General features: G+C 37.5%; 1 protein-coding gene across 1 annotated transcript in view; it reads right to left on the reverse strand.

The window, feature by feature from the left end:
• GABRG1 (gamma-aminobutyric acid type A receptor subunit gamma1) overlaps positions 1-26,690 on the reverse strand; it is a 94,528-nt gene that overhangs the window by 32,743 nt on the left and 35,095 nt on the right. The window contains exon 3 of the mRNA XM_061420062.1: positions 11,307-11,374. Within this exon, the coding sequence (XP_061276046.1) occupies positions 11,307-11,374 (68 nt within the window). The remainder of the gene's footprint in view (positions 1-11,306; positions 11,375-26,690) is intronic.

Genomic DNA, 26,690 nt, shown 5'->3' on the forward strand with positions numbered 1-26,690 from the left:
CTCTTTACAGCATCAAACCTTGCTTCTATCACCAGTCCCATCCCCAACTGGGCGTTGTTTTTGCTTTGGCTCCATCCTTTCTTTCTTTCTGGAGTTATTTCTCCACTGATCTCCAGTAGCATATTGTGCACCTACCGACCTGGGGAGTTCATCTTTCAGTGTCCTACCTTTTTGCCTTTTCATACTGTTTATGGGGTTCTCAGGGCAAGAATATTGAAGCGGTTTGCCATTCCCTTCTCCAGTAGACCACATTCTGTCAGACCTCTCCACCATGACCCATCTGTCTTGGGTGGCCTGACACAGCACGGCTTAGTTTCATTGAGTTAGACAAGGCTGTGGTCCATGTGATCAGATTGGCTAGTTGTCTGTGATTGTGGTTCAGTCTGTCTGCCCTCTGATGCCCTCTCTCAGTGCCTACCATCTTACTTGGTTTTCTCTTACCTTGGACGTATCTCTTAATGTATATTATGGGAGTAGGTCTGGTCAGTACAATTCAGTCACTAAGTCCTGTCTGACTCTTTGAAACCCCATGGACTGCAGCACTCCTGGCCTCCCTGTCCGTCACCAACTCCCAGAGTTTACTCAAACCCATGTCCATTGAGTCAATGATGCCATCCAACCATCTCATCCTTTGTCATCCCCTTCTTCTCCCAGCTACAATCTTTCTGAGCATCAGGGTCTTTTCAAATGAGTTAGTCCTTCACATCATGTGGTCAAAGTATTGGAGTTTCAGCTTCAACATCAGTCCTTCCAATGAATATTCAGGACTGATTTCCTTTAGGATGGACTGGTTGGATCTCCTTGCTGTCCAAGGGACTCTCAAGAGTCTTCACCAACACCACAGTTCAAAAGCATCAATTCTTCAGTGCTCAGCTTTCTTTATAGTCCACCTTTCACATCCATACATGACAACTGGAAAAAACATTGTTTTGACTAGACGGATCTTTGTTGGCAAAGTAATGCCTCTGCTTTTTAACATGCTGTATAGGTTGGTCATAACTTTCCTTCCAAGGAGTAAGCATCTTTTAACTTCGTGGCTGCAGTCACCATCTGCAGAGATTTTGGAGCCCAAAAAAACAAACTCTGCCACTGTTCCACTGTTTCTCCATCTATTTGCCATGAACTGATGGGACTGGATGCCATGATCATAGTTTTCTGAATGTTGATCTTTAAGCCAACTTTTTCACTCTCCTCTTTCACGTTCATCAAGAGGCCCTTTAGTTCCTCTTACTTTCTGCCATAAGGGTGGTTCCATCTGCATAGCTGAGGTTATTGATATTTCTCCCCAGCGACCTTGATTCCAGTTTGTGCTTCATCCAGCCCAGTGTTTCTCATGATATACTCTGCATATAAGTTAAGTAAGCAAGGTGACAACATACAGCCTTGACGTTACTCCTTTCCCAATTTGGAACCAGTCTATTTTTCCCTGGCCAGATCTAACTGTTGCTTCCTGACCTGCATATGGATTTCTCAGGAGGAAGGTCAAGTGATCTGGTATTCCCATCTCTTTCAAAATTTTCCACAGTTTATTGTGATCCACACAGTCAAAGGCTTTGTCATAGTCAATAAAGGAGAAATAGATGTTTTTCTGGAACTCTCTTGCTTTTTGGATGACCCAGCGGATGTTGGCAACTGGATCTCTGGTTCCTCTGCCTTTTCTAAATCCAGCTTGAACATCTGGAAGTTCACCATTCACGTACTGTTGAAGCCTGACTTGGAGAATTTTTAGCATTACTTTACTAGCGTGTGATGAGTGCAATTGTACAGGAGTTTGAGCATTCTTTGGCATTGCCTTTCTTTGGGATTGCAATGAAGACTGACCTTTTCCAGTCCTGTGGCCACTGCTGAGTTTTCCAAATTTGCTGGCATATTGAGTGCAGCACTTTCACAGCATCATCTTTCAGGATTTGAAATAGCTCAACTAGAGTTCCATCACCTCCACTAGCTTTGCTTGTAGTGAGCTTCCTAAGGCCCACTTGACTTCACATTCCAGGATATCTGCCTCTAGGTGAGTGACCACACCATCATGATTATCCGGGCATGAAGATGTTTTTTTGTACAGTTCTTCTGTGTATTCTATTCACCTCTTTTTAATATCTTCTGCTTCTGTTAGGTCCATACCATTATGGCAGAGACATTACTTTGTTGAATAAGGTCCATATAGTCAAATTTGTGGTTTTTCTGGTAGTCATGTGTGGATGTGAGGGTTGGACCATAAAGAAAGCTAAGTATCAAGGAATTGATGCTTTTGATCTGTGGTGTTGGAGAAGACTTTTGAGAGTCCCCTGGACTGCAAGGAGATCCAACCAGTCCATCATAAAGGAAATTAGTCCTGAATATTCACTGCAAGGACTGATGCTGAAGCTGAGGCTCCAATACTTTCACCACCTGATGTGAAGAACTGATTCATTGGAAAACACTCTGATGCTGGGAAAGGTTGAAGGCATGAGGTAAAGAGGCAACAGAGGATGAGATGGTTGAAGGGCATCACCAACTTGATGGGCATGAATTTTAGCAAGCTCCTGGAGTTGGTGATGGACAGGAAAGCCTGGTGTGCTGCAGTCCACAGGGTTGCAAAGAGTCAGACATTACTGAGTGACTGAAGTGAACTGAATTGAATCTTCTAAAATGGTGAAATATTATCCCTTTGAAGTGATCTTTAGTCCATGATAAATCATCATCTTATGTGCTAAAATGCTTTTTCCTATTCATTGTTTTTCTGTTTTTTAAAAAATATTATTAGCAACATATTACTATTTGTCACTCTCCTCATATAAATAAATTTTATATTAAGAAATGAAACAATCAAAGTGGTTGCTTAATAACTTTGAATTCATCACTGAAAACCCTTGGTAGGTACCATATAACTCAATTTAAATAAAGAGGTGAAAACTGTAGATTCAAAAGGTATAACTGTATTAACTATAACATTTGACAAATGAAACAGGGCCTTAAATTAGCTAGGTAGGAAGCAAAACTAAAAACCAGATTTTAACGACATTTTGACAGAACTTTCCCCCTAATCCTAACCTGAGGCCAGAACTGTCAAGCAGTACTAGCCCATTATAGAACATTCTATATCTATTAGTACATAAAGGACTCAAAATTATAACTAAGCTGGGAGGCAAATCATTAAAAAAGAATTCAACATTAGACACCTCCAAAGACTAACCACAGTATTAGAAAATGAATTATTAAATATATATTTAATATAGGAGGCAATATTTAATATTTTTAAACAGGAATTAACTGTAATAATCAGAGAAGGCAATGGCACCCCACTCCAGTACTCTTGCCTGGAAAATCCCATGGATGGAGGGGCCTGGTGGGCTGCAGTCCATGGGGTCGCTAGAGTCAGACACTACTGAGCGACTTCACTTTCACTTTTTACTTTCATGCATTGGAGAAGGAAATGGCAACCCACTCCAGTGTTCTTGCCTGGAGAATCCCAGGGACAGGGGAGCCTGGTGGGCTGCCGTCTATGGGGTCGCACAGAGTCAGACACTTCTGAAGTGACTTAGCAGCAAGTGTAATAATAGCCATGATATAATACATGGAAAGATACCATGTTATAGTAAAAATATGCATAATAATATAGTATTTGGGGAAACCATGTATATAAAGTTATTAAAATGTTAAAATAGTAGCTAACAGTGGTGACCACTGTATAATGATAATCCATGATATTATTCAAAAATAGTTTAGAAAATATGGCATAGGATCACCATTTGCAAGTTAAAATATGTATGGATTTATAACAGAATTTTTCCTGACCCTTCGTCCTCTGTATTTATCTAATCCTCCCCACTAGGTTTTATGCTTCTCCAAAGAAGGCTATATATTTTCTAACTCAGTAATCAATGTATCAACTGTCACAATAGAAGTGTTACATAAATAAAAGACAAATAAGATCATAGAATAAAAATTTTTAAGTGTTTTTTAACATTAAGAAATAGTATAAATTATTTTAATAATTTTTGCAGGTTTAGTTGTCAATTTAATTTCTTTATTATAAGAACTCTAACTTCCTATTCTTGGAGCAAATGAGCATTCTGGATCAAAGCAGCACAGAGATGAAAATAACACTTATCTATTTATAATTTTTAATTTTATTTCTGTTAGTGTTGAGTCAAAAGTTACCTAAAATAGAGCCAGTGAAAAGAAATTGACTTTAAAGGATATAATGAAAAAATAAATCTTAATGTAATATGCAAAAAAAGAAATAAAAACTATGGTAGCAAGCTTTAAAATGTTGCACAAATGAAACAAGTAAACTTAATGTGTTGCTGTTTTATAATTCCTAAAAGTAATATAGCTGGCAAGGAGTGACTATTTCCTGTTAATACAGTAAAAGTAAAACATGGAGTTAATTTAATATTTAGAAGCTATGTTTAAATCTTTATTTCCTTAAATCTGGAAGCATCAGTAACAAAAAAAGAGAAGAAAGGAAGGAGAGGAATGGGAAGGAAAAGAGTAGAGAGGAAGAAACCCCAAGAAAGAGGGGCAGAAAGAGACAAAGACAGAGAAATGGAAGAACTTATGAACATTGGGTAGAGAAGGAAATGGCAACCCACTCCAGTATTCTTGCCTAGAGAATCCTGTGGATGGAGGAGCCTGGCAGGCCGCTGCCCATAGGGTCGCAAAGAGTCAGACACAACTGGAGTGACTTAGCATGCATGCATGCATTGGAGAAGGAAATGGTGACCCACTCCAGTATTCTTGCATGGAGACTCCCAGGGACAGAGGAGCCTGGTGGGCTGCTGTCTATGGGGTCGCACAGAGTCGGACACAACTAAAGCGACTTAGCAGCAGTAGCAGCAAGAACATCACGACCAATTGTATGAACCATGCTAAAGAAATGTGCTCCTTGAAAGAAATTCATGATTCATGAAGAAAAAACTTCTCCCCAAGCACCAGCTTTCTCAGTATATTTGGAATGGTTAAACAAAAGTTATATGTCTAGGGATTTAATGATAAAAATTGAGTTTGATAAAATAAGGTAAAATTTTAAAAAAATCTTAAAAGTCAGTTCTCACCATTCTCAAATGAATTATTTAAATATACCTTACCCTCTAACTATACCTCATTGGCTTCCCAGGTGGCTCAGTGGTAAAAAAAAAAAAAAAAAAAAAAAAAATCTGTGCTAATTCAGAAGCCGAAGGAGACACCTGTTTATTCCTGTGTCAGGAAGATCCCCTGGAGAAGGAAATGGCAACCCACTCTAGTATTCTTGCCTGGAAAATCCCATGGACAGAGGAGCCTGGCAATGCTACAGTCCATGGGGTCACAAAGAGTTGGACTTGACTTAGTGACTAAACCACCACCATCTATATGGTGGCTCAGTGGTAAAGAATCTGCCTACAATGCAGGAAGCCGCAGGAACCAGGGTTCTATCTTTGGGTTGGAAAGATCCTCTTGAGGAGGGCATGTCAACAAACTTGAGTATTCTTGCCTGGAGAATCCCAGGGACAGAAGGGCCTGGCAAGCTACAGTCCATGGGGTCACAAAGAGTCAGACACGACTGAAGAGACTTAGCATGCACTCAGGCACCTTCTATACAGACATTTGATGCTTGCCCATTCTGCTTAAATGATAGAACAAAACTTCTTTACTAAAAAAATCTCTTATCCACCTTATTTCATTTCCATGCAATAATAATTAATGTTTATAACTTTTGTAAGTTCACCTATGCTTTAAGATTATTTATACTTTTATAGGGAACAGTTGAACTTTCCTTTTCTGGAAAAAAAAACCTGAAAGGGGGCATTATTGTTAAATATTTCTATACTGGCAAGAAAGAAAACAACTTGTCTTTTGCTAAATACAATAAATCCTATTTGTGTACTGCTCAGATCCTGATGCTGGGAAAGACTGAAGGTGGGAGGAAAGGGGGATGACAGAGGATGAGATGGTTGGATGGCATCACCGACTCCATGGACATGAGTTTGAGTAAACTCTGGTAGTTGGTGATGGACAGGGGAGGCCTGGCATGCTGCAGTCCAGGGGATCACAAAGACTGAGGGACTGAACTGAACTTCCCTGTGTTGTCACTCCAGCAGGTAGTTACTCTGGAATCTAGCCCAGCTGGTGCCCTGGCTTCTTTCTAATTTGCCCTCTTTATAACTGGTGCCTTCATTCTTCAGCCCTGTCTCCAGTACCATAACCAATAAAAATTTCAAGGCTGAAGAATCTATCCAGCTTAGGAACCATAGTCTCAGATCATGTGACCTATGACCCTGGCATTTACAATGATATAAAGTTAAATTCTATAGACATGATTTGGGATCTTGTTCTTGAGAAGTTTTTTTATCACTGTTTTTCTCTCTGATCTGACACTTTCAAAGTACCTATACTGATAATCTCTTAATATTGGGCTGTATAAGGGTGTTGCTGCTACTGCTGCTAAGTCTCGTCATTCGTGTCCAACTCTGTGTGACCCCATGGATGGCAGCCCACCAGGCTCCCCCGTCCCTGGGATTCTCCAGGCAAGAATACTGGAGCGGGTTGCCATTTCCTTCTCCAATGCATGAAAGTGAAAAGTGAAAGTGAAGTCGCTCAGTTGTGTCTGACTCTTAGCGACTCCATGGACTTCAGCCTACCAGGCTCCTCCGTCCATGGGATTTTCCAGGCAAGAGTGCTGGAGTAGATTGCTATTTCCTTCTCCAGGGGATCTTCCCGACCCAGGAATCGAACCTGAGTCTCCCGCATTGCAGGCAGACGCTTTACCGTCTGAGCCACCAGGTAAACCCACGTCCAAACTATAGCTGTAATTTTCAATGATTACTGTTCTGTACTTACTCCCCTTGTGTTGCTGCTGCTGCTGCTGCTAAGTCACTTCAGTCGTGTCCCACTCTGTGCGACTCCATAGACGGCAGCCCACCAGGCTTCCCGGTCCCTGGGATTCTCCAGGCAAGAACGCTGGAGTGGGTTTGCCATTTCCTTCTCCAAGGCATAAAAGTGAAAAGTGAAAGTGAAGTCGCTCAGTCGTGTCCGACTCTAGCGACCCCATGGACTGCAGCCTACCAGGCTTCTCCGTCCATGGGATCTTCCAGGCAAAAGTACTAGAGTGGGGTGCCATTGCTAGATACCCATTATATCATCTTGGATTCACTGGAGCTTTCACTGATTTTTATTCAGGGAATTCCCATAACCCTTGGCTGTTATATGTGCTACCAGAGGATAACTGCAATTGTTTAATTACCCTGAGATATTTACTCAAAAGAGTGACAACACATAATCTCCTCAAAACTTGAAAAATTAAGAGGATGAAATACTTTAATTTCAGTCTAATAACCTCTATTAACATTTTGTGCCTTCATTTTTTATTGTTTTTTTTTTTTCTGTTTACATTTAGATAGTTTTAATTAGAGCATGCATAGTTGAATGGCCTCTTTCCAAGTTTTTTTTTTTTTTTTTTTTTCAATTCTGATTAGTTGCATCTGTTACTCACTTTGCACTAAAATTTTCAAAATAAAAATTATGGGACAATCTATTTATCGACTAATTTATTCACTCTTTTAACATGCAATTATTGAATATCCAATGTTTGACAGTGACACCAGGATTGAAGCCATTAACCTAACCTTGAATTTAAAAAAAAAGAAAAGAAAGATACATATGATCGTAGAATGATACTGTTTTAGGTCTTATCAATAATCTACAGATACTATTTTATGCAGCCAAGTTTGAAAAAAAAAAAGCATTTTGTACCAAACCATATTTTATTTCATTTGAAAAAGTAAAATTATTAAACTTATATAGTAGCTTTGATTCTTATCAGTACCTTAAGTTGTTTATGTAGTTAAGAGGGGGAAAAGACTTGCTTGCTTAATTCTATTCAAGTCAAAGCAATTCTATTCATTTTATAATAACTGAATTCTAATGTTCCTGCATTGTTTAGTTAAAATAGTTTTCTCTGTAAACTGTTCCTTCGTTCCTAGTATGACATGCTTCTGTTTTAATAAACACTATTAAATATTCTAGTTTTTTTCTTATATGTGCTTTAGTATCACCAATTTTAATAGTAATTTCATTTAATTAGCTTTAAAAAAAAAAAAACTATCACTGTCCAAGGTTACAAGTGTGTGATTTGCCCCACTGGAAACTAAATATTTAATACTATGAAACTTTTATGCAAGAATATCATCACAGAAGTCTCTTGATAGCTATTCATGTGAAAGTATTTCTGGAATACTAATTCAGTCTTGAATTCTACTTCTTTTTAATAACCTCATTTTTTCTTTAATGAATTCATTCAAATTGAAGACAAAGGGCTCAAATAAAAAATACACAATGCAGGAAAATTTAGACTTCCACATCCCTAAATGGGTTTACCTAAGTATTAGTAGAGACTGAATATTTTAAGATTCTTTTAAAGAGAAAATTAACATCTTAGTAAGGCATTACTTTATAAAATCTTATATTTGCATAATGTTAAATTAATACACACAGCTATATAAACTTCTTTATCTTTATGAAAACCAAGTGGTTGTATACAAATTTGTTTGGAGTTAGAAGGAAAACTAAAACACTTTCAAATTTTACCTTCCCTTGCTTTATCTTCATTTTCTTGTCAACTTATCAGTTTAATTTGCTATCTCAGCTTCATCTTACAGGTCCTTAAATGTATATATTCCTCAAGGTCTGATATTGTTTCTTTTTCCTTCTCTCTTTACTTTCAGACCTTCCAATTCCTCAGAGGTTTAGCTAATCCCTGACAAATATTTGCATCAACCCTTTACCCTGAGAGCTGGCTCCAATTTTCAGATTATCAAATTCAACTTATCCACAGCCAGTTCATATTCATTTGCATTGAGGCAACAAAGATGTCCATTATTGTGTGGAGAGAATCCTGCCACTATGGTGATCAATATAGGCACTGTGAAAGTTAATGACAAACACATGAACATCATGTTGACTAAGAGAAAAACCAATCATGACTGTAATACTATAGGACAAAGTAGACACTGATAACTGTTAGGTATATAATGATGGTTATTCAGGTATAATAAAGGGCTTCCCCATTGGCTCAGTGGTAAAGAATAGCTTGCCCATATAGGAGGTGCAGGTTCGATCCCTGGGTCAGGAATATCCCCCTCAAGTAAGACATAGCAACCCACTCTAGTATTCTTGTCTCGGAAATCCCATGGACAGAGGAGCCTGGCGGGCTACAGTCCATGGAGCCACAGAAGAGTCAGACAGGACAATGACTAAACAATAACATTCAATTATAAAATGGTTAAGACTAGAATAAAGGGACAATTTGTTGTAATAATGAATAAATGAAGTTGGGGAGAAAAATCATCAAAGCCTTAGAAAATTATCTTTGCATAGTATTATGCACTGAATTCGGAGAAGGCAATGGCACCCCACTCCAGTACTCTTGCCTGGAAAATCCCATGGACAGAGGAGCCTGGTAGCCTGCAGTCCATGGGGTTGTGAAGAGTCGGACACAGCTGAGCGACTTCCCTTTCATTTTTCACTTTCATGCATTGGAGAAGGAAATGGCAACCCACTCCAGTGTTCTTGCCTGGAGAATCCCGGGGACGGGGGAGCCTGGTGGGCTGCCATCTATGGGGTCGCACAGTCAGACATGACTGAAGCGACTTAGCAGCAGCTGCAGCATGCACTGAATGGTGTCCTCCCACAATTTATATGCTGAAGGCCTAACCCCCCAATACGTTAGGGTATGACTGTTTTGGGAGACAGGGCTTTTAAGGAGATGATTAAGTTAAAATGAGGTTGTTAGGGTGGACCTGAATCCAATCTGACTGCTGTTCTTATAATAAGGGAAAGTTTGGATATTTGGATGAAACTTGGATGAAAATTTGGATACACAAAGAGCACAAGGGAAGTGGATGCACTGAAGAAAGCCTATGTGATTCAGCAAAAAGGCGGATATATGCAAACCAAGGAGAGAAGTCTTAGAAAAAAGTAAAGTTGCTGACACCTTGATTTAGCTTTTGTCCTTCAGAACTTGAGACATAAGTGTCTATAGTTAGAGCCATCCAGTCTCTGATACTTTATTACGGCAGCCTGGGAGGCTAACATGGGTGTCCATCAAAGGAGATGAAAATAACACATGATAGAACCCATTGAAAAGCAACAAGTAGTCTGACTCAGAAATGGGATTATTAGGGTTCGGATCAGTACATTTTCAATCTACTTTAAATAATGTCTATGGGTTGTATTGTAGGTGTTAATTATGTCTTTTTAATGGTAAGGAAAACTATTCACTCTACATGTAAGAGATAAAGCATAGTTACACACTTTTATTAATTTTCAGCCTAAATGACCTTCCCTTGGCATTTTTTCATATTCTCTCTCTTGCCCATAGTTCTCTTACACTCTCTTCCCTCTCTACCACCAACTTCTTATCTCATTCTCTTCTAAGTCAAGTTTCTTAAAATAGTAGTTACAGTGTAAGTCAATTTTCTCAAAATAGTAGTTCATAAAATTAACCTGCATTCCCACTTAATCTCCATCATCTTGAAATCAGCATATGATTTCATGTCTGTGAACCTGTATTTCAGGGCTCTGTGCCAAGAAGTTGGGTATGAGACCAATTATGAGGCTGGAGCAGACATATGATTCAGCTCTTATTCTTTTCTTACTTTCAGCATTCCTCTGAATTTTATCTGAGAGAATCAGTACCATCTAGCCAATACCAGTAGGCCCAATTTAATTCATTTATCATTGGATTCTCATGTACATAGACAATTGTTTATTAATTCCTTCTTCTTCATCCTCTTTTCTTCCTCAGATACTTTAATACCATCTTCTCCCTGCTTCTCTTACCCACTGACTTTTCTGAGTATGTCCCTTTTCTGCACTTCTCTGTTTTTCCACATGTAGTTTATACACGTTGGCCTCAATTTACCATCTGATTGTCAGATCTGTGTTCTTCTTAATATGTATCTCCCTTGGATCACTTCTCAAGGCTTCAAGCTATATCTTATACTGCTTATTCTTCTTCCTTTCTCAATTTATATCTATTTCCAAATCATCTCCAAATCAACTTATTCCCTGAACTTAAAATCCAAATGCTGGACAGTTCCTCCTGAATGTGCCTTTAGCATTTGAGGGCATATGTGACTATATTCCCAATCTCAAAAGATGACTCTGCTGTCCACAAAGTCATCTCTATACCTTAGAGTCAGCCTATGCACAACCGGAAAATCACTTCACCTTTTCACCCCGAACTCATTCAGAATTAGCTCTCAGAAGTTGCTCACATATTCATTCTATTGCTGTGGTATGTACTCAAGAACTTTATGCAAATAATAATTTTTAATATCACAACTCACCATATTTATGGGATCAACTGGTCCAATGCTGTTTACATAAACATCAGTTTCAATTACTGTGGGCCTCACTGCAAAATACCAATACAAAGAATGTTCAAAGATATAATCAGAGGTGGTATTAAATCTTATTTAAATAAGTCTTTACTAATCATTAATACTTTATCATTTTAGTTATAAAACATTTTGCACTATGAAATGAAGGAGCATGATTCATTATATAAACACAACCATCTTTTAAGTCAATTATGTAACTAAAAAAGACCATTTTTGACTAAAAATATTTCAGCGCATAGCCTAAAAATGTTAAAACTGTTCAAACCTTCCATGAAAATTAATAAAGTTAATTCAGTTAAAGTTGTTAGATGACTTACTCTGCAACAGTTATAGAATTTAGGACCAGATGGATTTTAGAGCCTAAATACTGTTACGTAAGCCTGTGCATGTGCACATGTTCAGTCGCTTCAGTCATGTCTGGTTCTTTGCAACTGCATGCACTGTAGCCTGCCAGGCTCCTCTGTCCATGGTATTCTCCAGGCAAGAGGGAGTGGGTTGCCATGCTGCCGGGAGCCGGCATATTGCATATTGAGTGCATATTGCATATTGAGTGCAGCACTTTTCACAGCATCATCTTTCAGGATCTGGAATAGCTCAACTGGAATTCTATCACTGCCGGTAGCCAGCGTGAGGAACTCCGCCCATGACAAAGGTCATGAGGAAGGAGGCTCGGCATAAGCAAAGGCGGGATCGAGCTTCAGGAGTCCCCCTGGAAATTCTCGAGCAGAGTCTGCCTACTTTCTGCTTTGTGCTTTCACCTACACCTCTGACTTTACGGGGGGCTGTCCCCCACTACCTCTCTGAAAAAGAGTTAGCTTACAGCTCCAGTTAATAATTCCTGGGTGTGACAGTGTTTAACCTACAAACTCCTTTGGAAATCCTCTAGCCTGCCTGAATAGGTTTTTCCGGCCACATGTGATTGTTCAGAGCCTCCCAACTGTGAGAGGCAGGAGATGTTCTAAACTGTCTAAACACAGATTCTTTTGAGTAGTTAAAAGATTGATTAGAAATTGTATTGGTGAAGGATTTTCACTTGTTGGGCCAATGTTTGCTGCTAAGTTTCCATATCCCTTACCTGCTGTGTCCCTGGCAGTGTATTGATTAATATAATTGGTGTAAGTAGTAGCTTTAATGTTTGTAACCTGGGACCCTTGAGTTAATTCTTTTTCTTGTTATAGCCCACCATACCTTTGCTCTGTAGGAATGCAACTTTATCTAATGCTTTTGGAGGGTGGCTCCTGACCAATCACCTTTAGAGAAAAATAAGTTTTCTGAAGAAAGGGTCTTAAAATGTTAACAGGCCTCCGGGCCAGAAGATGATGCAAATCACCTAAGCTTTTGCATATAATAAGTTTGCAGGAAGAAAGCCTGGCTTGCTGCAAGACTCTACCCCTTCCCCGATTATCCTCTATGCATAACTTAAGGTATAAAAACTACTTTGGAAAATAAAGTGCGGGGCCTTGTTCACCAAAACTTGGTCTCACCATGTCGTTCTTTCTCTTACCTTCTGGCTGAATTATTCAGCCTCTTTTCTACACTGAATTTCCTCACTGAGCTATCCTTATTTCAGCCTCTTTTCTTCACTGAATTTTACTGAGCTATCCTCATTCTATTACTCTTTATATCCTTAATTAACATTTAATTAAGCAATTGTTTCCTGATCTTCCCCTACCCCGTCTCTCCTTCGAATACCCTGGATCAGCCGGGGCTGGTCCCCGGCACCATGCCCTCTTTCAGGGGATCTTCCCGACCCAAGGATCAAACCCATGTCTCCTGCATGACAGGTGAATTCTTTACTGCCAAGCCACCCGGGAAACCTGTTAATCTATTTAGTGCATATCAGTGGTGTGCTAGCAAATGTTACCAAGCTTACTCTTAGAGATGAGTAAAAAGCCCTGATTTGTATCTTTTGCTGATTTCAATGTTGCAAATACTCCCACAATAACTGATGTAGAGATACCACTGTGAAGTCACTGAGTGCAGAGTGGGGACAATATGTCATTAGTGGCTATTGTGAGCCAGTATAAACCAGTCCCAGCAATACTAGAATTTGAAGCACAGTTATGATGATCAAAGGAGGTGATGAATGTAAAGCATCTACCTCTAGGTCTGATTCTTATCAGGAGCATAATCAGTGTATATACACCCCCTTCTTCCCTTGTTAACAATATTCCTTTGGATTGTTTACAGTTGGCTCCAAGGAAAGGTGTATTTTCATCTAATTCTCAGAGTATACTATATAGCCACCACTGTGAACTTCATCTGTACGCAGCCATTTGTGCTTTCTGAGTTAGTCTTTAAATGTCTATAGTCTTATATTCTATCAAAATGTGTAGCATGGTTCAGCCTTTTAAACATTTACTGAATTATATGGTTAACTAATACACTCTATAGTAAATATTTTGTGATTGCTAAATAGTGATTGTGATTTAGGCTTTCTGCCTTTGTCAGGTATTTTTGGCTTCCTATAATGAGATTTACCATAGTAATGATAATTTATATTCATGAGATTTTTTTGTTTACTATGAAAAACATTTTCACATAGTTTATTTTTATTCCCTACTCCCCTAAAGGTTCATTTATTGATTCCACAAATACTTGTTGAGGAATACATGTAAGGGTTTCATAAGTGGACAAGAAGGGAACAAACGTTGTGAGAAAAAATCTATAATAGATCTCAAAGAGATTTACATAGAGATAATGCAAAAGCAGAAAAACCACCTTATACATTAAAAGTTTCTAAAGTAAGCATGTTTCTAGTAATATTTATTCAGTCATCCTTTCTGGATAACTTTATGTGATTTCCCTTTCTGGCCCAGTGTTTATCATTCTTACAATGCAAACACTATATTAGACCTGGCAGGATGAATCTTCTTAATATGTAGCTGAGTCTGCCTGTCTGATTCCCTTGCCTGTCCAAAATCTCCCTGTCTTGGTAACCTACTCTGGCAGAGCCTCCAGGCTGGTAAGCTTCCATGGAAAACTTAAGGCATTTTGAGAAACAGTGCTTATATTATTTTAAAACCATATTTATTTTTAATCTTTGAAATTATAAATAGTTTCAGCAGGCAAAACTACAGGTTTCGGTACTTGAGTGCTCAGTTGCTCAGTCCCACTCTTTACATCTGACTCTGTGACACCATGGACTGTAGCCTGCCAGGCTCCTCTCTCCCTGGGATTTTCCAGGCAAGACTACTGTAGGGGGTTGCAGTTTCCTCCTCCAGGTGTAGGCTTCTAGATTTACACAATACATGACAATGTAATTGGATCTACTAACCAACAATTAGATTTCTTAAATAAAAGTAGGTCTTGTAAAGTAGAGAAGGTTTTATAGCTTAACTGGTGACTTCTAAATGAGTTCTTTCAATCAGCTGCCATTTATTTTTGACTAGCTATGAGTTGTAAATGTTCCCTGGTGGCTCAGAGGATAAAGCATCGGCCTGCCATGTGGGAGACTCAGGTTTGATCCAGGGGTTTGATCCCTGGGTTGGGAAGATCCCCTGGAGAAGGAAATGGCAACCCACTCCAGTATTCTTGCCTGGAGAATCCCATGGATAGAGGAGCCTGGCGGGCTACAGTCCACGGGGTCACAAAAAATATCATGTTATTAAGCTAATTATAACTATATTCAGAGTGGTTTTATGCAAGTCAATTAATAACAAGACAATAGGTTTATTAGTTTCATTTGCAAGTACATTTTTTACTAGTTATAAGCAATTAAGTGCAGTGAACATGTCTTATTTGATTAGATTTTTGGTTCACCTGATAAACCAACAAACACTGAATACCTGCTCTTTATTGCATGATACTTGGGGCTGAACTTAGTCTATACCAAGAACTAAATGATTCTTGAGGACATTATTGGGCTTCCCTGATAGCTCAGTTGTAAAGATTCCACCTGCAGTGCAGGAGACCTAGATTCAATTTCTGGGTTGGGAAGATTCCCTAGAGAAGGGAAAGGCTATCCACTCCAGTATTCTGGCCTGGAGAATTCCATTGACTACACAGTCCATGGGCTCACAAAGAGTCAGACACGAATGAACAACTTTCACTTTCACTTTCAATAATTAAAAATGTGAGCATCTTTTCATCCACCTGTTGACCAGCTATATGTATTCTTTGGAAAAATGTCTATATACGTCTTCTGCCTATTTTTGGATTGGGTTACTTGTTTTTTTCAATATCGAGTTGTAGACACTGTTTGTATATTTTGGATATTAACTCCCCATTGGTCACATCATTGCCCGTATTTTCTCCTATTCCATAGTTTGTCTTTTTGTTTTGTCGGTGATTTCCTTTGCTGTGCAGAAGCTTTTAAATTTAATTAGGTACCAATTGTTTATATTTTGCTATTATTTATTTTTCCTCAGGGCACTAATCTAAGAAAATATTGCTACAATTTACGTCAGAGAATGTTTTGCCTATGTTCTCTTCCAGGAGTTTTATGTTGTCATGGTTTTCATTTAGGTCTTTAAGCCATTTTGAGTTAATTTTTCTGTATGGTATGAGGGAGTGTTCTAATTTCACTGATTTATAAGTAGTTGTCGAGCTTTTTTCAATACCAGTTTTTGAAGAGACTTAAGTCATTTAATATATATATACTCTGAGATGAAAAGATAAAATGCTACTTTGCACTGTACATTTTGTTGTTGCTGTTCAGTTGTTAAGTCCTGTCCGACTCTGTGACCCCATGCACTGCAGCACGCCAGACTTTCCTGTCCTTCACTGTCTCCCAAAGTTTGCTCAAACATGTGCCCATTGAGTCACTCAACCATCTCATACTCTGTCACCCCTTCTCCTCTTGCCTTCAATCTTTCCTAGCCTCAAGGTCTTTTCCAGTGAGTCAGCTCTTCATACCAGGTGGCCAAAGTATCAGAACTTCAGCTTCAACATCAATCCTTCCAATGAATATTCAGTGTTGATTTCCTTTAGGATTGACTGGTTAAATCTCCTTACTGTCCAAGGAACTCTCAAGAGTCTTCTTGAATGCCACAGTTTGAAAGCATCAGTTCTTCTGTGCATACATGACTACTGGAAAAACCATACATGACTATATGGACCACCCAACATCCATACATGACTACTGGAAAAACCATAACTTTGACTATATGGACCACTGTCAGCAAAGTGATATCTCTGCTTTTTAATATGCTGTCTAGGTTGTCATAGCTTTCCTTCCAAAAGAAAGTGTCTTTTAATTTAATGGTTGCAGTCACCATCCAAAGGAATTTTGGAGACTGAGAAGAGAAAATCTGTCACTATTTCTACTTTTTCCCCATCAATTTGCCATGAAGTTATGGGATGGGATGTCATGATCTTAGTTTTTTTGAATACTGAGTTTTAAGCCAGCTTTTCCACTCTCTTTTTTAACCCCCATCAAGAGGCTCTATATTTAAATAAAAGTTAATTAAGTAAGCTTGAATTTAAATGTACTTGCTTAGCCATACTAACATAATTCAATACTCAGTAGTCAATAACCATTTTCAAATATTCAATACTCATAAATATAAGGCTATTATTAATATATATGACATATAATTAATACATATAAATTTAATTATTGAGAGTGTCTTATTAGAGGAAAAAACACTGATCTCTAATTCTGAATAAATGTCTCTTTAGGCAGAAGGCTGAGCAACTTATCCCTGGGCTTATACCTAATCAGGGGTAAAGAAAAAGAGGACTGGTAAGATTTAAGGAAAGAGAAGCAGTGGAGTCTTTACACACTCATACTTTAGAATGGCTCAGTTCAGTTCAGTTGCTCAGTCATGTCCGACTCTTTGCAATCACATGGACTGCAGCACTCCAGACTTCCCTGTCCATAACCAACTCTTGGAGCTTGCTAAAACTCATGTCCATTGAGACAGTGATGCCATTCAACCATCTCATCCTCCGTCATACCCTTCTCCTCCCGCTCTCAGACTTTCTGAGCATCAGGGTCTTTGCAAATGAGTCAGTTCTTCGCATCAGGAGGCCAAAATATTGGAGTTTTAGCTTCAGCATCAGTACTTCCAATGAATATTCATGACTGATTTCCTTTAGGATTGACTGGTTTGAGCTCCTTGCCATCCAAGGGACTCTCAAGATTCTTCTCCAACACCACAGTTCAAAAGCATCAATTCTTAGGGGCTTAGCTTTTTTATACTCCAACTCTCACATCCATACATGACTATTGGAAAAAACATAGTTTTGACTAGATGGACCTTGGTTGGCAAAGTAATGTCTCTACTTTTTAATATGCTGTATAGGTTGGTCATAACTTTCCTTCCAAGGAGCAAGCATCTTTTAATTTCATGGCTGCAATCACCATCTGCAGTGATTCTGGAGCCCCCCAAAATAAACTCTGTTACCATTTCATCATTTCCCCATCTAATTCCCATGAAGTGATGGGACCAGATGCCATGATCTTAGTTTTCTGAATGTTGAAATTTAAGCCAATTTTCACTCTCCTTTTTCACTTTCATCAAGAGGCTCTTTAGTTGTTCTTTACTTTCTGCCCAGAGAAGGCAATAGCAACCCACTCCAGTACTCTTGCCTGGAAAATCCCATGGGCGGAGGGGCCTGATAGGCTGCAGTCCATGGGGTCGCAAAAAGTTGGACACGACTGAGCGAATTCACTTTCACTTTTCACTTTCATGCATTGGAGAAGGAAATGGCAACCCTCTCCAGTGTTCTTGCTTGGAGAATCCCAGGGATGAAGGAGCCTGGTGGGCTGTGTCTAAGGGGTCGCACAGAGTCAGACATGACTGAAGCGACTTAGCAGCAGCAGCACTTTCTGCCATAAGGGTGGTGTTATCTGCATATCTGAGGTTACTGATATTTCTCTGAGAAATCTTGATTCCAGCTTGTGCTTCATCCTGCTCAGTTTTTCTCATGATGTACACTGCATATATGATAAATAAGCAGGGTGACAATATACAGCTTTGATGTATTCCTTTCCCGATTTGGAACCAGTCTGTTGTTCCATGTCCAGTTTTAACTGTTGCTTTCTGACCTGCATACAGATTTCTCAGGAGGAATGTCGGATGGTCTGATATTTCTATCTCTTTAAGATTTTTCAACAGTTTTCTGTGATTCACACAGTCAGACTTTGGCATACTCAATAAAGCAGAAATAGATATTTTTCTGGAACTCTCTTGCTTTTTTGATGATCCAACGGATGTAGGCAATTTGATCTCTGGTTCCTCTGCCTTTTCTAAATGCAGCTTGAACACCTGGAAATTCACAATCCATGTACTGTTGAAGCCTGGCTTGGAGAATTTTGATCATTACTTCACTAGCGTGTGACATGAGTGCAATTGTGTGGTAGTTTGAACATTCTTTGGCATTGCCTTTCTTTGGGATTGGACTGACAACTGACCCTTTCCAGTTTGTGGCCACTGCTGAGTTTTCCAAATTTGTTGGCATATTGAGTGCAGCACTTTCACAGCATCATCTTTTAGGATTTGAAATAGCTCAACTGGAATTCCATCACCTTCACTAGCTTTGTTCATAGTGATGCTTCCTATGGCCCACTTGACCTCACATTCCAGGATGTCTGGCTGTAGGTGAGTGATCACACCATCGTGATTATCTGGGTCATGAAGATCTTTTTTGTACAGTTGTTCTGTGTATTCTTGCCACCTCTTCTTAATATCTTCTGCTTCTGTTAGGTCCATACAATTTCTGTCCTTTATTGTGCTCATCTTTGCATGAAATATTCCCTTGGAATCTCTAATTTTCTTGAAGAGATCTCTAGTCTTTCTCATTCTATTGTTTTCTTCTATTTCTTTGCATTGACCACTGAAGGGGCTTTTTTATCTCTTCTTGCTATTCTTTGGAACTCTGCATTCAAATGGGTATATCTTTCCTTTTCTCCTTTGCCTTCACTTCTCTCCTTTTCTCAGCTATTTGTAATGCCTCCTCAGACAGACATTTTGCCTTTTTGTATTTCTTTTTCTTGGGGATGGTCTTGATCACTGCCTCCTGTACAATGTCACAAACCTCCATCCATAGATCTTCAGGAACTTTGTCTATCAGATCTAATTCCTTGAATCTATTTGTCACTTCAACTGTATATTCATAATGGGTTTGATTTAGGTCATACCTTATTGGTCTAGTGGTTTCCCCTACTTTTTCAATTTAAGTCTGAATTTTGCAGTAACAAATTTGTGATCTGGGCCACAGTCTGCTCCCGGTCCTGTTTTTGCTGACTTTATACAGCTTCTCCATGTTTGGCTGCAAAGAATATAATCAATGTGATTTCAGTATTGACCATCTGGTGATGTCCATGTGTAGAATCTTCTCTTGTGTTGTTGGAAGAGGGTGTCTAGGATATTTTATTTTCTTATGGGTACCATTCACATAAAAGGAAAATACCTGGACCAGAGACAGCTTGCAGTTTTTTGGCCACTAGCAGTACATATATCCAGACTAAATTGTTGATGAAAGTAGGTAACACAGGTGAAAGATATAGAGAAGCATCCTCAATTCCAAGTCAAGGAAATGAGCAATTTAAAATGCCTATGAACAACAGCAAAAGCATTCCTATACTCCTACCTATAAAATAGTCATTATGTATATGTTTGCTTCTCAACTTAAAAATGCAGATGTGAGTTCTATGCTATTCTTTGATCACTCTTCCCCTTGGTATATATGTTCTGTCATTGTACAGCAATAGTGTCTAAACAAAATACAGTGGCTTAGAACTTGTACCTGCCCCACAGGGAATTAAATCAGACAATCCATAATCAACTTTCCCTCAAGGCATGTACTAATTCCTAAATTGTGTATGTGCACATGTGATGCTGAGGAAACAAATATTAAATCAGCTTCTGAACTCTAAATTAATATGTAGAGATCTCAGCTATTTAGAGAAGTCTAGGGCCACCAAGGAGAGGGAATCCTAGTACAACTCTCAGGCTATAAGTTGAGAAATTTCAAATGACTGTGCTCTAGGAGAAATAAAAGTTTTACAAAATGAAATACACCAATTTTGGCCAAATGAACTCACCCTGACTACACAAGCAAAATTACATCAACTTTGCAGGAAATAACATCATCTAGAATATCTATTGTTTTAAATATGTCATCACATTCAATAAAAAATTAACACACATTTCATGAAACAGAAGTAAATCACCTTTAACCAAGACATAAAATTTTCAAAAATTTTTGAAAGGTACACAAATAACAAATTATTGTGATTATCAGAGACTTTAATACAACTATGAGAAAATTGATGAGATGATGTCAAATTTGATAAAATGCCTAAAGTTGATTTAAAAGTTACTAATGTTTAAAAGTGATTTTCAACAGAAATAATCAAAGAAAATGGAGTAATGTGTATAAATTTTGAAAAGGCAATAATAGCCATTCTGGGGTTTTGCATACATTGAAAATATGATTAAAAACTGAAGAGCACACAAAAGTATCTTCATATAAAAACTGAAGTAAATTTTTGCCAGGAGATTTACACCAAAAGAAATACTACAGGGCATATGTTTCTAAATGGAAATACAGTACTGAAAAGAGGAAAGAATATCAGAAAGAGTAATTTCTTGATTAAAGTTAATTGTTGTTCAACATTTAAAAATAATAGTTTCTTTTAGTATTTCAAAATATAGACTGAAAATATGTGAATGTAATAGCAAAACAAATAAGGACTAGAGTTTATGTAGTAAATGGCTTTTGAGGTCCTTAAATCATGCTAAAGTTACTAATGTATGAGTAAATCTAATAAAGAAGGCATATTTTAATCACTAAAATTGATAAACAATTGTACATATAATAAGATAATGTAAAAAGAAAATTAAATTATAACTAGATGATGAATTCAAAAGAGGGAGTGAACTGAGGGAAAATAAAATCTGGATAAAATTGATCGTACAACAACAAAAAAAACAGAGCCAATATATTGGAAACCATGCAACCCCTCACTCACCACCAACCAAATATACACCACCCACAACAACAAATCCATTCAAAGTTGAGGTTTTGCTCTACTGACATAAGAAATAACGATAAACTAGTAATCTTGCAAAACACTCATAAACATCAAAAAGAAATAGGAAAACAGCAAGGAAAGGATCCATACTAAAATGTTGAAGAAATAAGAAATCAAGATCCAATGCAAATTAACTGTGGAAAATCCCCTCAATACACGTAAGCAGGAAGTTAAAAAAAAAAAAAAAAACAGGTACACACAGTCAAGCAGTCACTCTGGGATAAGAAAAACTTCCTTGTATCATAAATTCAGAAACTAAAAATGTGCCATTCCCCCAACACAAACATGAACATAGGAAGAGATGAATAGGAAATTTATTGAACTTAGGAAAGAAATGGAATACAATATTATAAGATAGAAAAATAAATAAATAAACTAAAAATAATGAATAAAAAACAAGGAAAATATCAAGAGAATATAAATGAATTAAAGAGAGAATTCAAAGAGAATGAAAGAAAATAGAAAGCTATGATTAACACGCCTGTAATTGTAGCTTAAAAAGAAAACCAAAACAGTCAAAGAAAATCAATATTCAACACTATAATGCAATAAATAAATAAATCTATTAAATCTATCCAGATTTAATCTATCCAGAAAGAAAACCTGAAATTGCATTTTAAAAAGACATTGATTACCCAGAAAAAAAATGTTACCTAAAATGAAAAACTCTAAGATACATCTTAACGAAAGTATTCAGCTGAAAGACAAAGAAAAAATCCATAAAGTCCTCTAGCTTTCATAAAACAGAGATTGAATCAATAACCAGGGCAAGAAAATTGTATTGGCATTAGATTTTCTCAAAAATGACACTACAACTCAACTTCAAAAAAAATAAACCTAATTAAAAAACAGGCAGAGAAACTGAATAGATGTTTTTCCAAAGAAGACACACATATGAAAAAATGTCCAGCATCACTAATATCAAGGAAATACAAATCAAAACCACATTGAGTTATCACCTCATGTCTGCAAGAGGGCTTTATCAAAATGACGAGAAATAACAAGTGCTGGTGTGAATGTAGAGAAAAAGAAGCCCTAGTGTATTGTTGTAAGTGTGTGTGCTCAGTCACTCAATCATGTCTAACTCTTTGTGGTCCCATGGACTGTAACCCACCAGCCTCCTCCGTCCATGGAATTTCCAGGCAGGAATACTGGAGCGAGTTGCCATTTCCTACCCCAGGGGATGTTCCCAACCCAAACTTTGAACCCGTGTCTCTTGTGTCTCTAGCATTGGTGATAGGTTCTTTACCACTAGCACCATCTGGAAAACCCAGGGAACTATTTGTAGGAATGTAAATTGGTAGAGTCACTTTACAGGAAATAGTCTGGAGGGTGTTTAAAAAATTAAAGATAGTTATTCTACCCACTTTTTAATTGGGTTGTTCATTTTTGATGCTGAGTTATATGAGATGGTTCAGTCAGATAATTTGCAAATATTTTTTTTTTCCTATTTAGTAGTTTTTCATTTTGTTTTTGATTTCCTTTGCTGTGCAGAAGTTTTAAGTTTAATTAGGCCTCATATGTTTAGTTTTTCTTTTATTTCCTTTGTTTTAGGAGACAGATCTGAAAAAATCTTGCTATGATTTATGTCAAAGACTAATATACTTGTGTTTTCCTCTAGGAGTTTTATAGTTTCCCATCTTACATTTAGGCATTTAATCCATTTGGAGACGTTCAACATCACTAGCCATGTTGCCATTTGCAACAATATGGGTAGGTTTTGAGGGTATTATGCTAAGTGAAACAAGTCAGAGTAAAACAAAGTAAATTTAATCTCATATGTGTAATCTAAAAAACAGGCAAACAACCCCTCCCCCCCCCGCCCCCACCAAATGCAGACTAATAGATACAGAAAACAGTTAATTGGTAGAAAGGAGAGTGGTGGGTTAGGGACAAAATAGGTGAAAGGGATTAAGAGGTACAAACCTACATTTATAGAATGAATGGGTATATAATATAAAGCATAAAAAATATGATCAATGATAGTTTTATATTTTATGGGACCAGACAATTACTAAATGTATCATGGTGACCATTTCATAATGTAAAGAAATGCCAACCACAAAGTAGTACACTTGACACAATATTGTACCTCAAATATATATATATATATTTAAAAGAGACACACGAAGCACATCAACTCTGAAACAGTCTAATAAAAGAAAACTCAGTGAAAGAAAGCCTGAACGAAGAATATTATATGCAGCCAATGTGTCCTTCAAGCACTGGGTCAATGAAAAAGAGTTTTCAATGTAGAAAAACTTCTAAAAATATATACTAGATCGAAGAGAACTGGGAAAATAGCAGAAGAAAAAAATGCTAATGATGAGCCTTTTAACACATATCCATGCAGATCAAATACTAAAACAAAGACTGAGACAAGGATGTGAGACTATTTACAGTTGTTATATGTTGTTGTAAAGCAGAAAATATGTTAACTAAAAATAATAAAGCATTGGAGAGGAAAAATTAAAACCTAGAAAAAGCTTGCTGTTTCATGGATAATAGGTGGGAGTTAAATTATACCAAAATCATCTGATATTGGAAAGATCAAAGACTTTAAAAAAGGGGACTAAGCCCATTAGGAAAGTTAAAACTATAAAGGTAAAGTAGAACAAAAATATAAAGGTTTGAAAATACTAAAATATAAACATTATCAATTAAAGTGCAAATAATCCAATCTCATATAGAAAGACAGTAACTATGACTAAAATGTTATGAAAGAATTGAGGACAAACCTATCAGTCATATTGACAAATATAATGGAATCAAATGATCTGTTAAAAGAAAAAAACCAAATTGTCTTTATCTTGGACTACAGAACAAGACCTAATGACATGGTGCATATAAGGGACATAGCTAAAACAAAGTGATCAACAGAGGCAAAATTAATGAAGACAAAAAGATACAGGCAAGTGGAAACAGTAAGAATACTAGGATTAGCAATATCTTGATATCAGATAAAGGAAAATGTAAGTCAAAAAGCCTTGTGATCTGCTATGCTCAGTCATGTCTGACTCTTTGAGAGCCCATGGACTGTAGCCCATCAGGCTCCTCTGTCCATGGGATTTTCCAGGCAAGAATACTAGAGCAGGTTGCCATTTCCTCCTCCAGGGAATCTTCCCAACCCAGGCACTGAACCCATGTCTCTTGTGTCTGTTGCAGTGGCAGGCAGTTTTTATTCTTTACCACTGAGCCATCAGGGAACCCCAAAAAAACGTTATAGGTGTGACAAATAGCTGACAAGTAAGTTCTCTTTTTAATGTTTAAATCCACAAGTCAGTATGAAGCTATAACACAAAATTTTTCTACACTAAATAAAATGCAACCACCTTTGCTTCTCTGGTGGCTCAGCAGTAAAAGAATCTGCCTGCAATTCAGGAGATGCAGGTTCAATCTAGAAGGGTCTGGAAGGGCCCCTGGAAAAGGAAATGGCAACCCTTCCCAGTATTCTTGCCTGCAAAATCCCATGGACAGAAACTTAGTGGATTACAGTCCATGAAGTCACAAAAGAGTCAGACACAATGACTAAACAAAAACAAACAACATTTATGAGGTAAAATATACAGGGAAGAAGAAGAAAAAAAAAAGGAAACACAAATAGTAACACATCAAAACTTAAAGAGGGAAAATAAATCATTAAATTTCAAGCTCAAAAAATACAATACAAAATAAAATAAACAAAATAAAATGAAAGTTATAATAAAGACAGAGTAGGAATTATGAGATAGTTAATAGAAAACACTAGAATGCATTTGCTATTATTATAAATGGAAATCCTGAAAAAATCCCACTACTCATAATTTTCATGATTAGAAAAAATGGGGTAATAATACAAAATATGAAGTAGGAAATAACAAATGGGAACTAAACATTGAAGCAGAGAAAAAAAATGATCAAAAGATTAACTATTTCCAAATAGCACAAGACCTGGATGAATTTATATGGAATTCTACCAAATTTCCAAGAGTCAGACAATGCCAACACCTGGACAAAGAAAGTGTTAGACCTTTGTTGAGCATCTTTTCACATGCCTCTTTGCCATCTGTATGTCTTCCTTGGAGAAATGTCTATTTAGGTCTGCCATTTTTTTGATTGGGTTGTTTGCTTGTTTTATATTGAGCTCCATGAGCTGTTCATATATTTTGGAAATTAATCCCTTGTTAGTAAATTCATTTGCAAATATATTCTCCAACTCTGAGGGATGTTTTTTCATTTTGTTTATGGTTTACTTTGCTGTGTCAAAGCTTTTAAGTTTAATTAGGCCCTATTCAACATCATTGTTTACTAGAGAAATACAAATCAAAACTATAATGAGGTATCATCTCACCCCAGTCAGAATGGCCATCATCAAAAAATCTACAAACAATAAGTGCTGGGGAGGGTGTGGAAACAAGGGCATATACACTGTTGGTGGGAATATAAATTGATACAGCCACTGCAGAGAACAGCATGGAAGCTCCTTTAAAAACTCAGAGGGTAACAGGCAGGAAGGCCAGGGGTCTCCAAATGGAGGAAATAGGCTGCAAGTGTCAGACATTTTTATCTCTCTTAATCAGCAGGAGGAAACAAACTAGCGAAATTTTTTTCCTTCTCTATACAAATTTAAAAGGAGGTTTCTCTTAAAATACTATGTTGCCATAATGACCCCTGGTTTCACCTGAAGTTAACTATTCTCAAACCTTGAGTTAACCAATGCATTTCTCTTATGGAAATGTTTGTCTTAAGCTATGTTAATGTACTACGCATTTACCCCAAACTCTGTCTTCAAGTCAGGTTCCTCCTAATGGCTCAGAACCTACTTGACAAACCAGTATGTTATACTCAGATATTGTTCCCCTAATCTATGTAAACAAAACTATTTTTATGGTAATCTGCCCTTCTACAAGATTCAAGTCAATCATTTTATGGCCCGAGATGAATCATCTGGTGCCAAGATTATCCCAAAATGCATTTTATGGATGAGGGGCCTGGTGCCATTCTGAGTTTTAAGACATTCCTTTCTTTCATTAACAGACTGCTAGTCACTATATAACATCCAGTTGAAGACTAGCAGGGGGGTACTATTTCTGCCTCCTTCTGATGCTTATGTCAGAAGCTTTCTCTATCTCCTTTATACTTTAATAAAACTTTATTACACAAAAGCTCTGAGTGATCAAGCCTCGTCTCTGGCCCAAGATTGAATTCTTCTCCTCCAGAGGCCAAGAATCCTGGCGTCTTTTCGTTCAGCAACAACCTTTCAAATCTGAAATAGAGCTACCATACGATCCAGCAGTCCCACCCCTGGGTGGATATCTGGAGGAAAGCATGATTTGAAAAGATTCATGTAGCCCAATGTTCTTTTC

The sequence above is a fragment of the Bos javanicus genome, chromosome 6, assembly GCF_032452875.1.
Source record: "Bos javanicus breed banteng chromosome 6, ARS-OSU_banteng_1.0, whole genome shotgun sequence".
Lineage (NCBI taxonomy): Eukaryota > Metazoa > Chordata > Mammalia > Artiodactyla > Bovidae > Bos > Bos javanicus.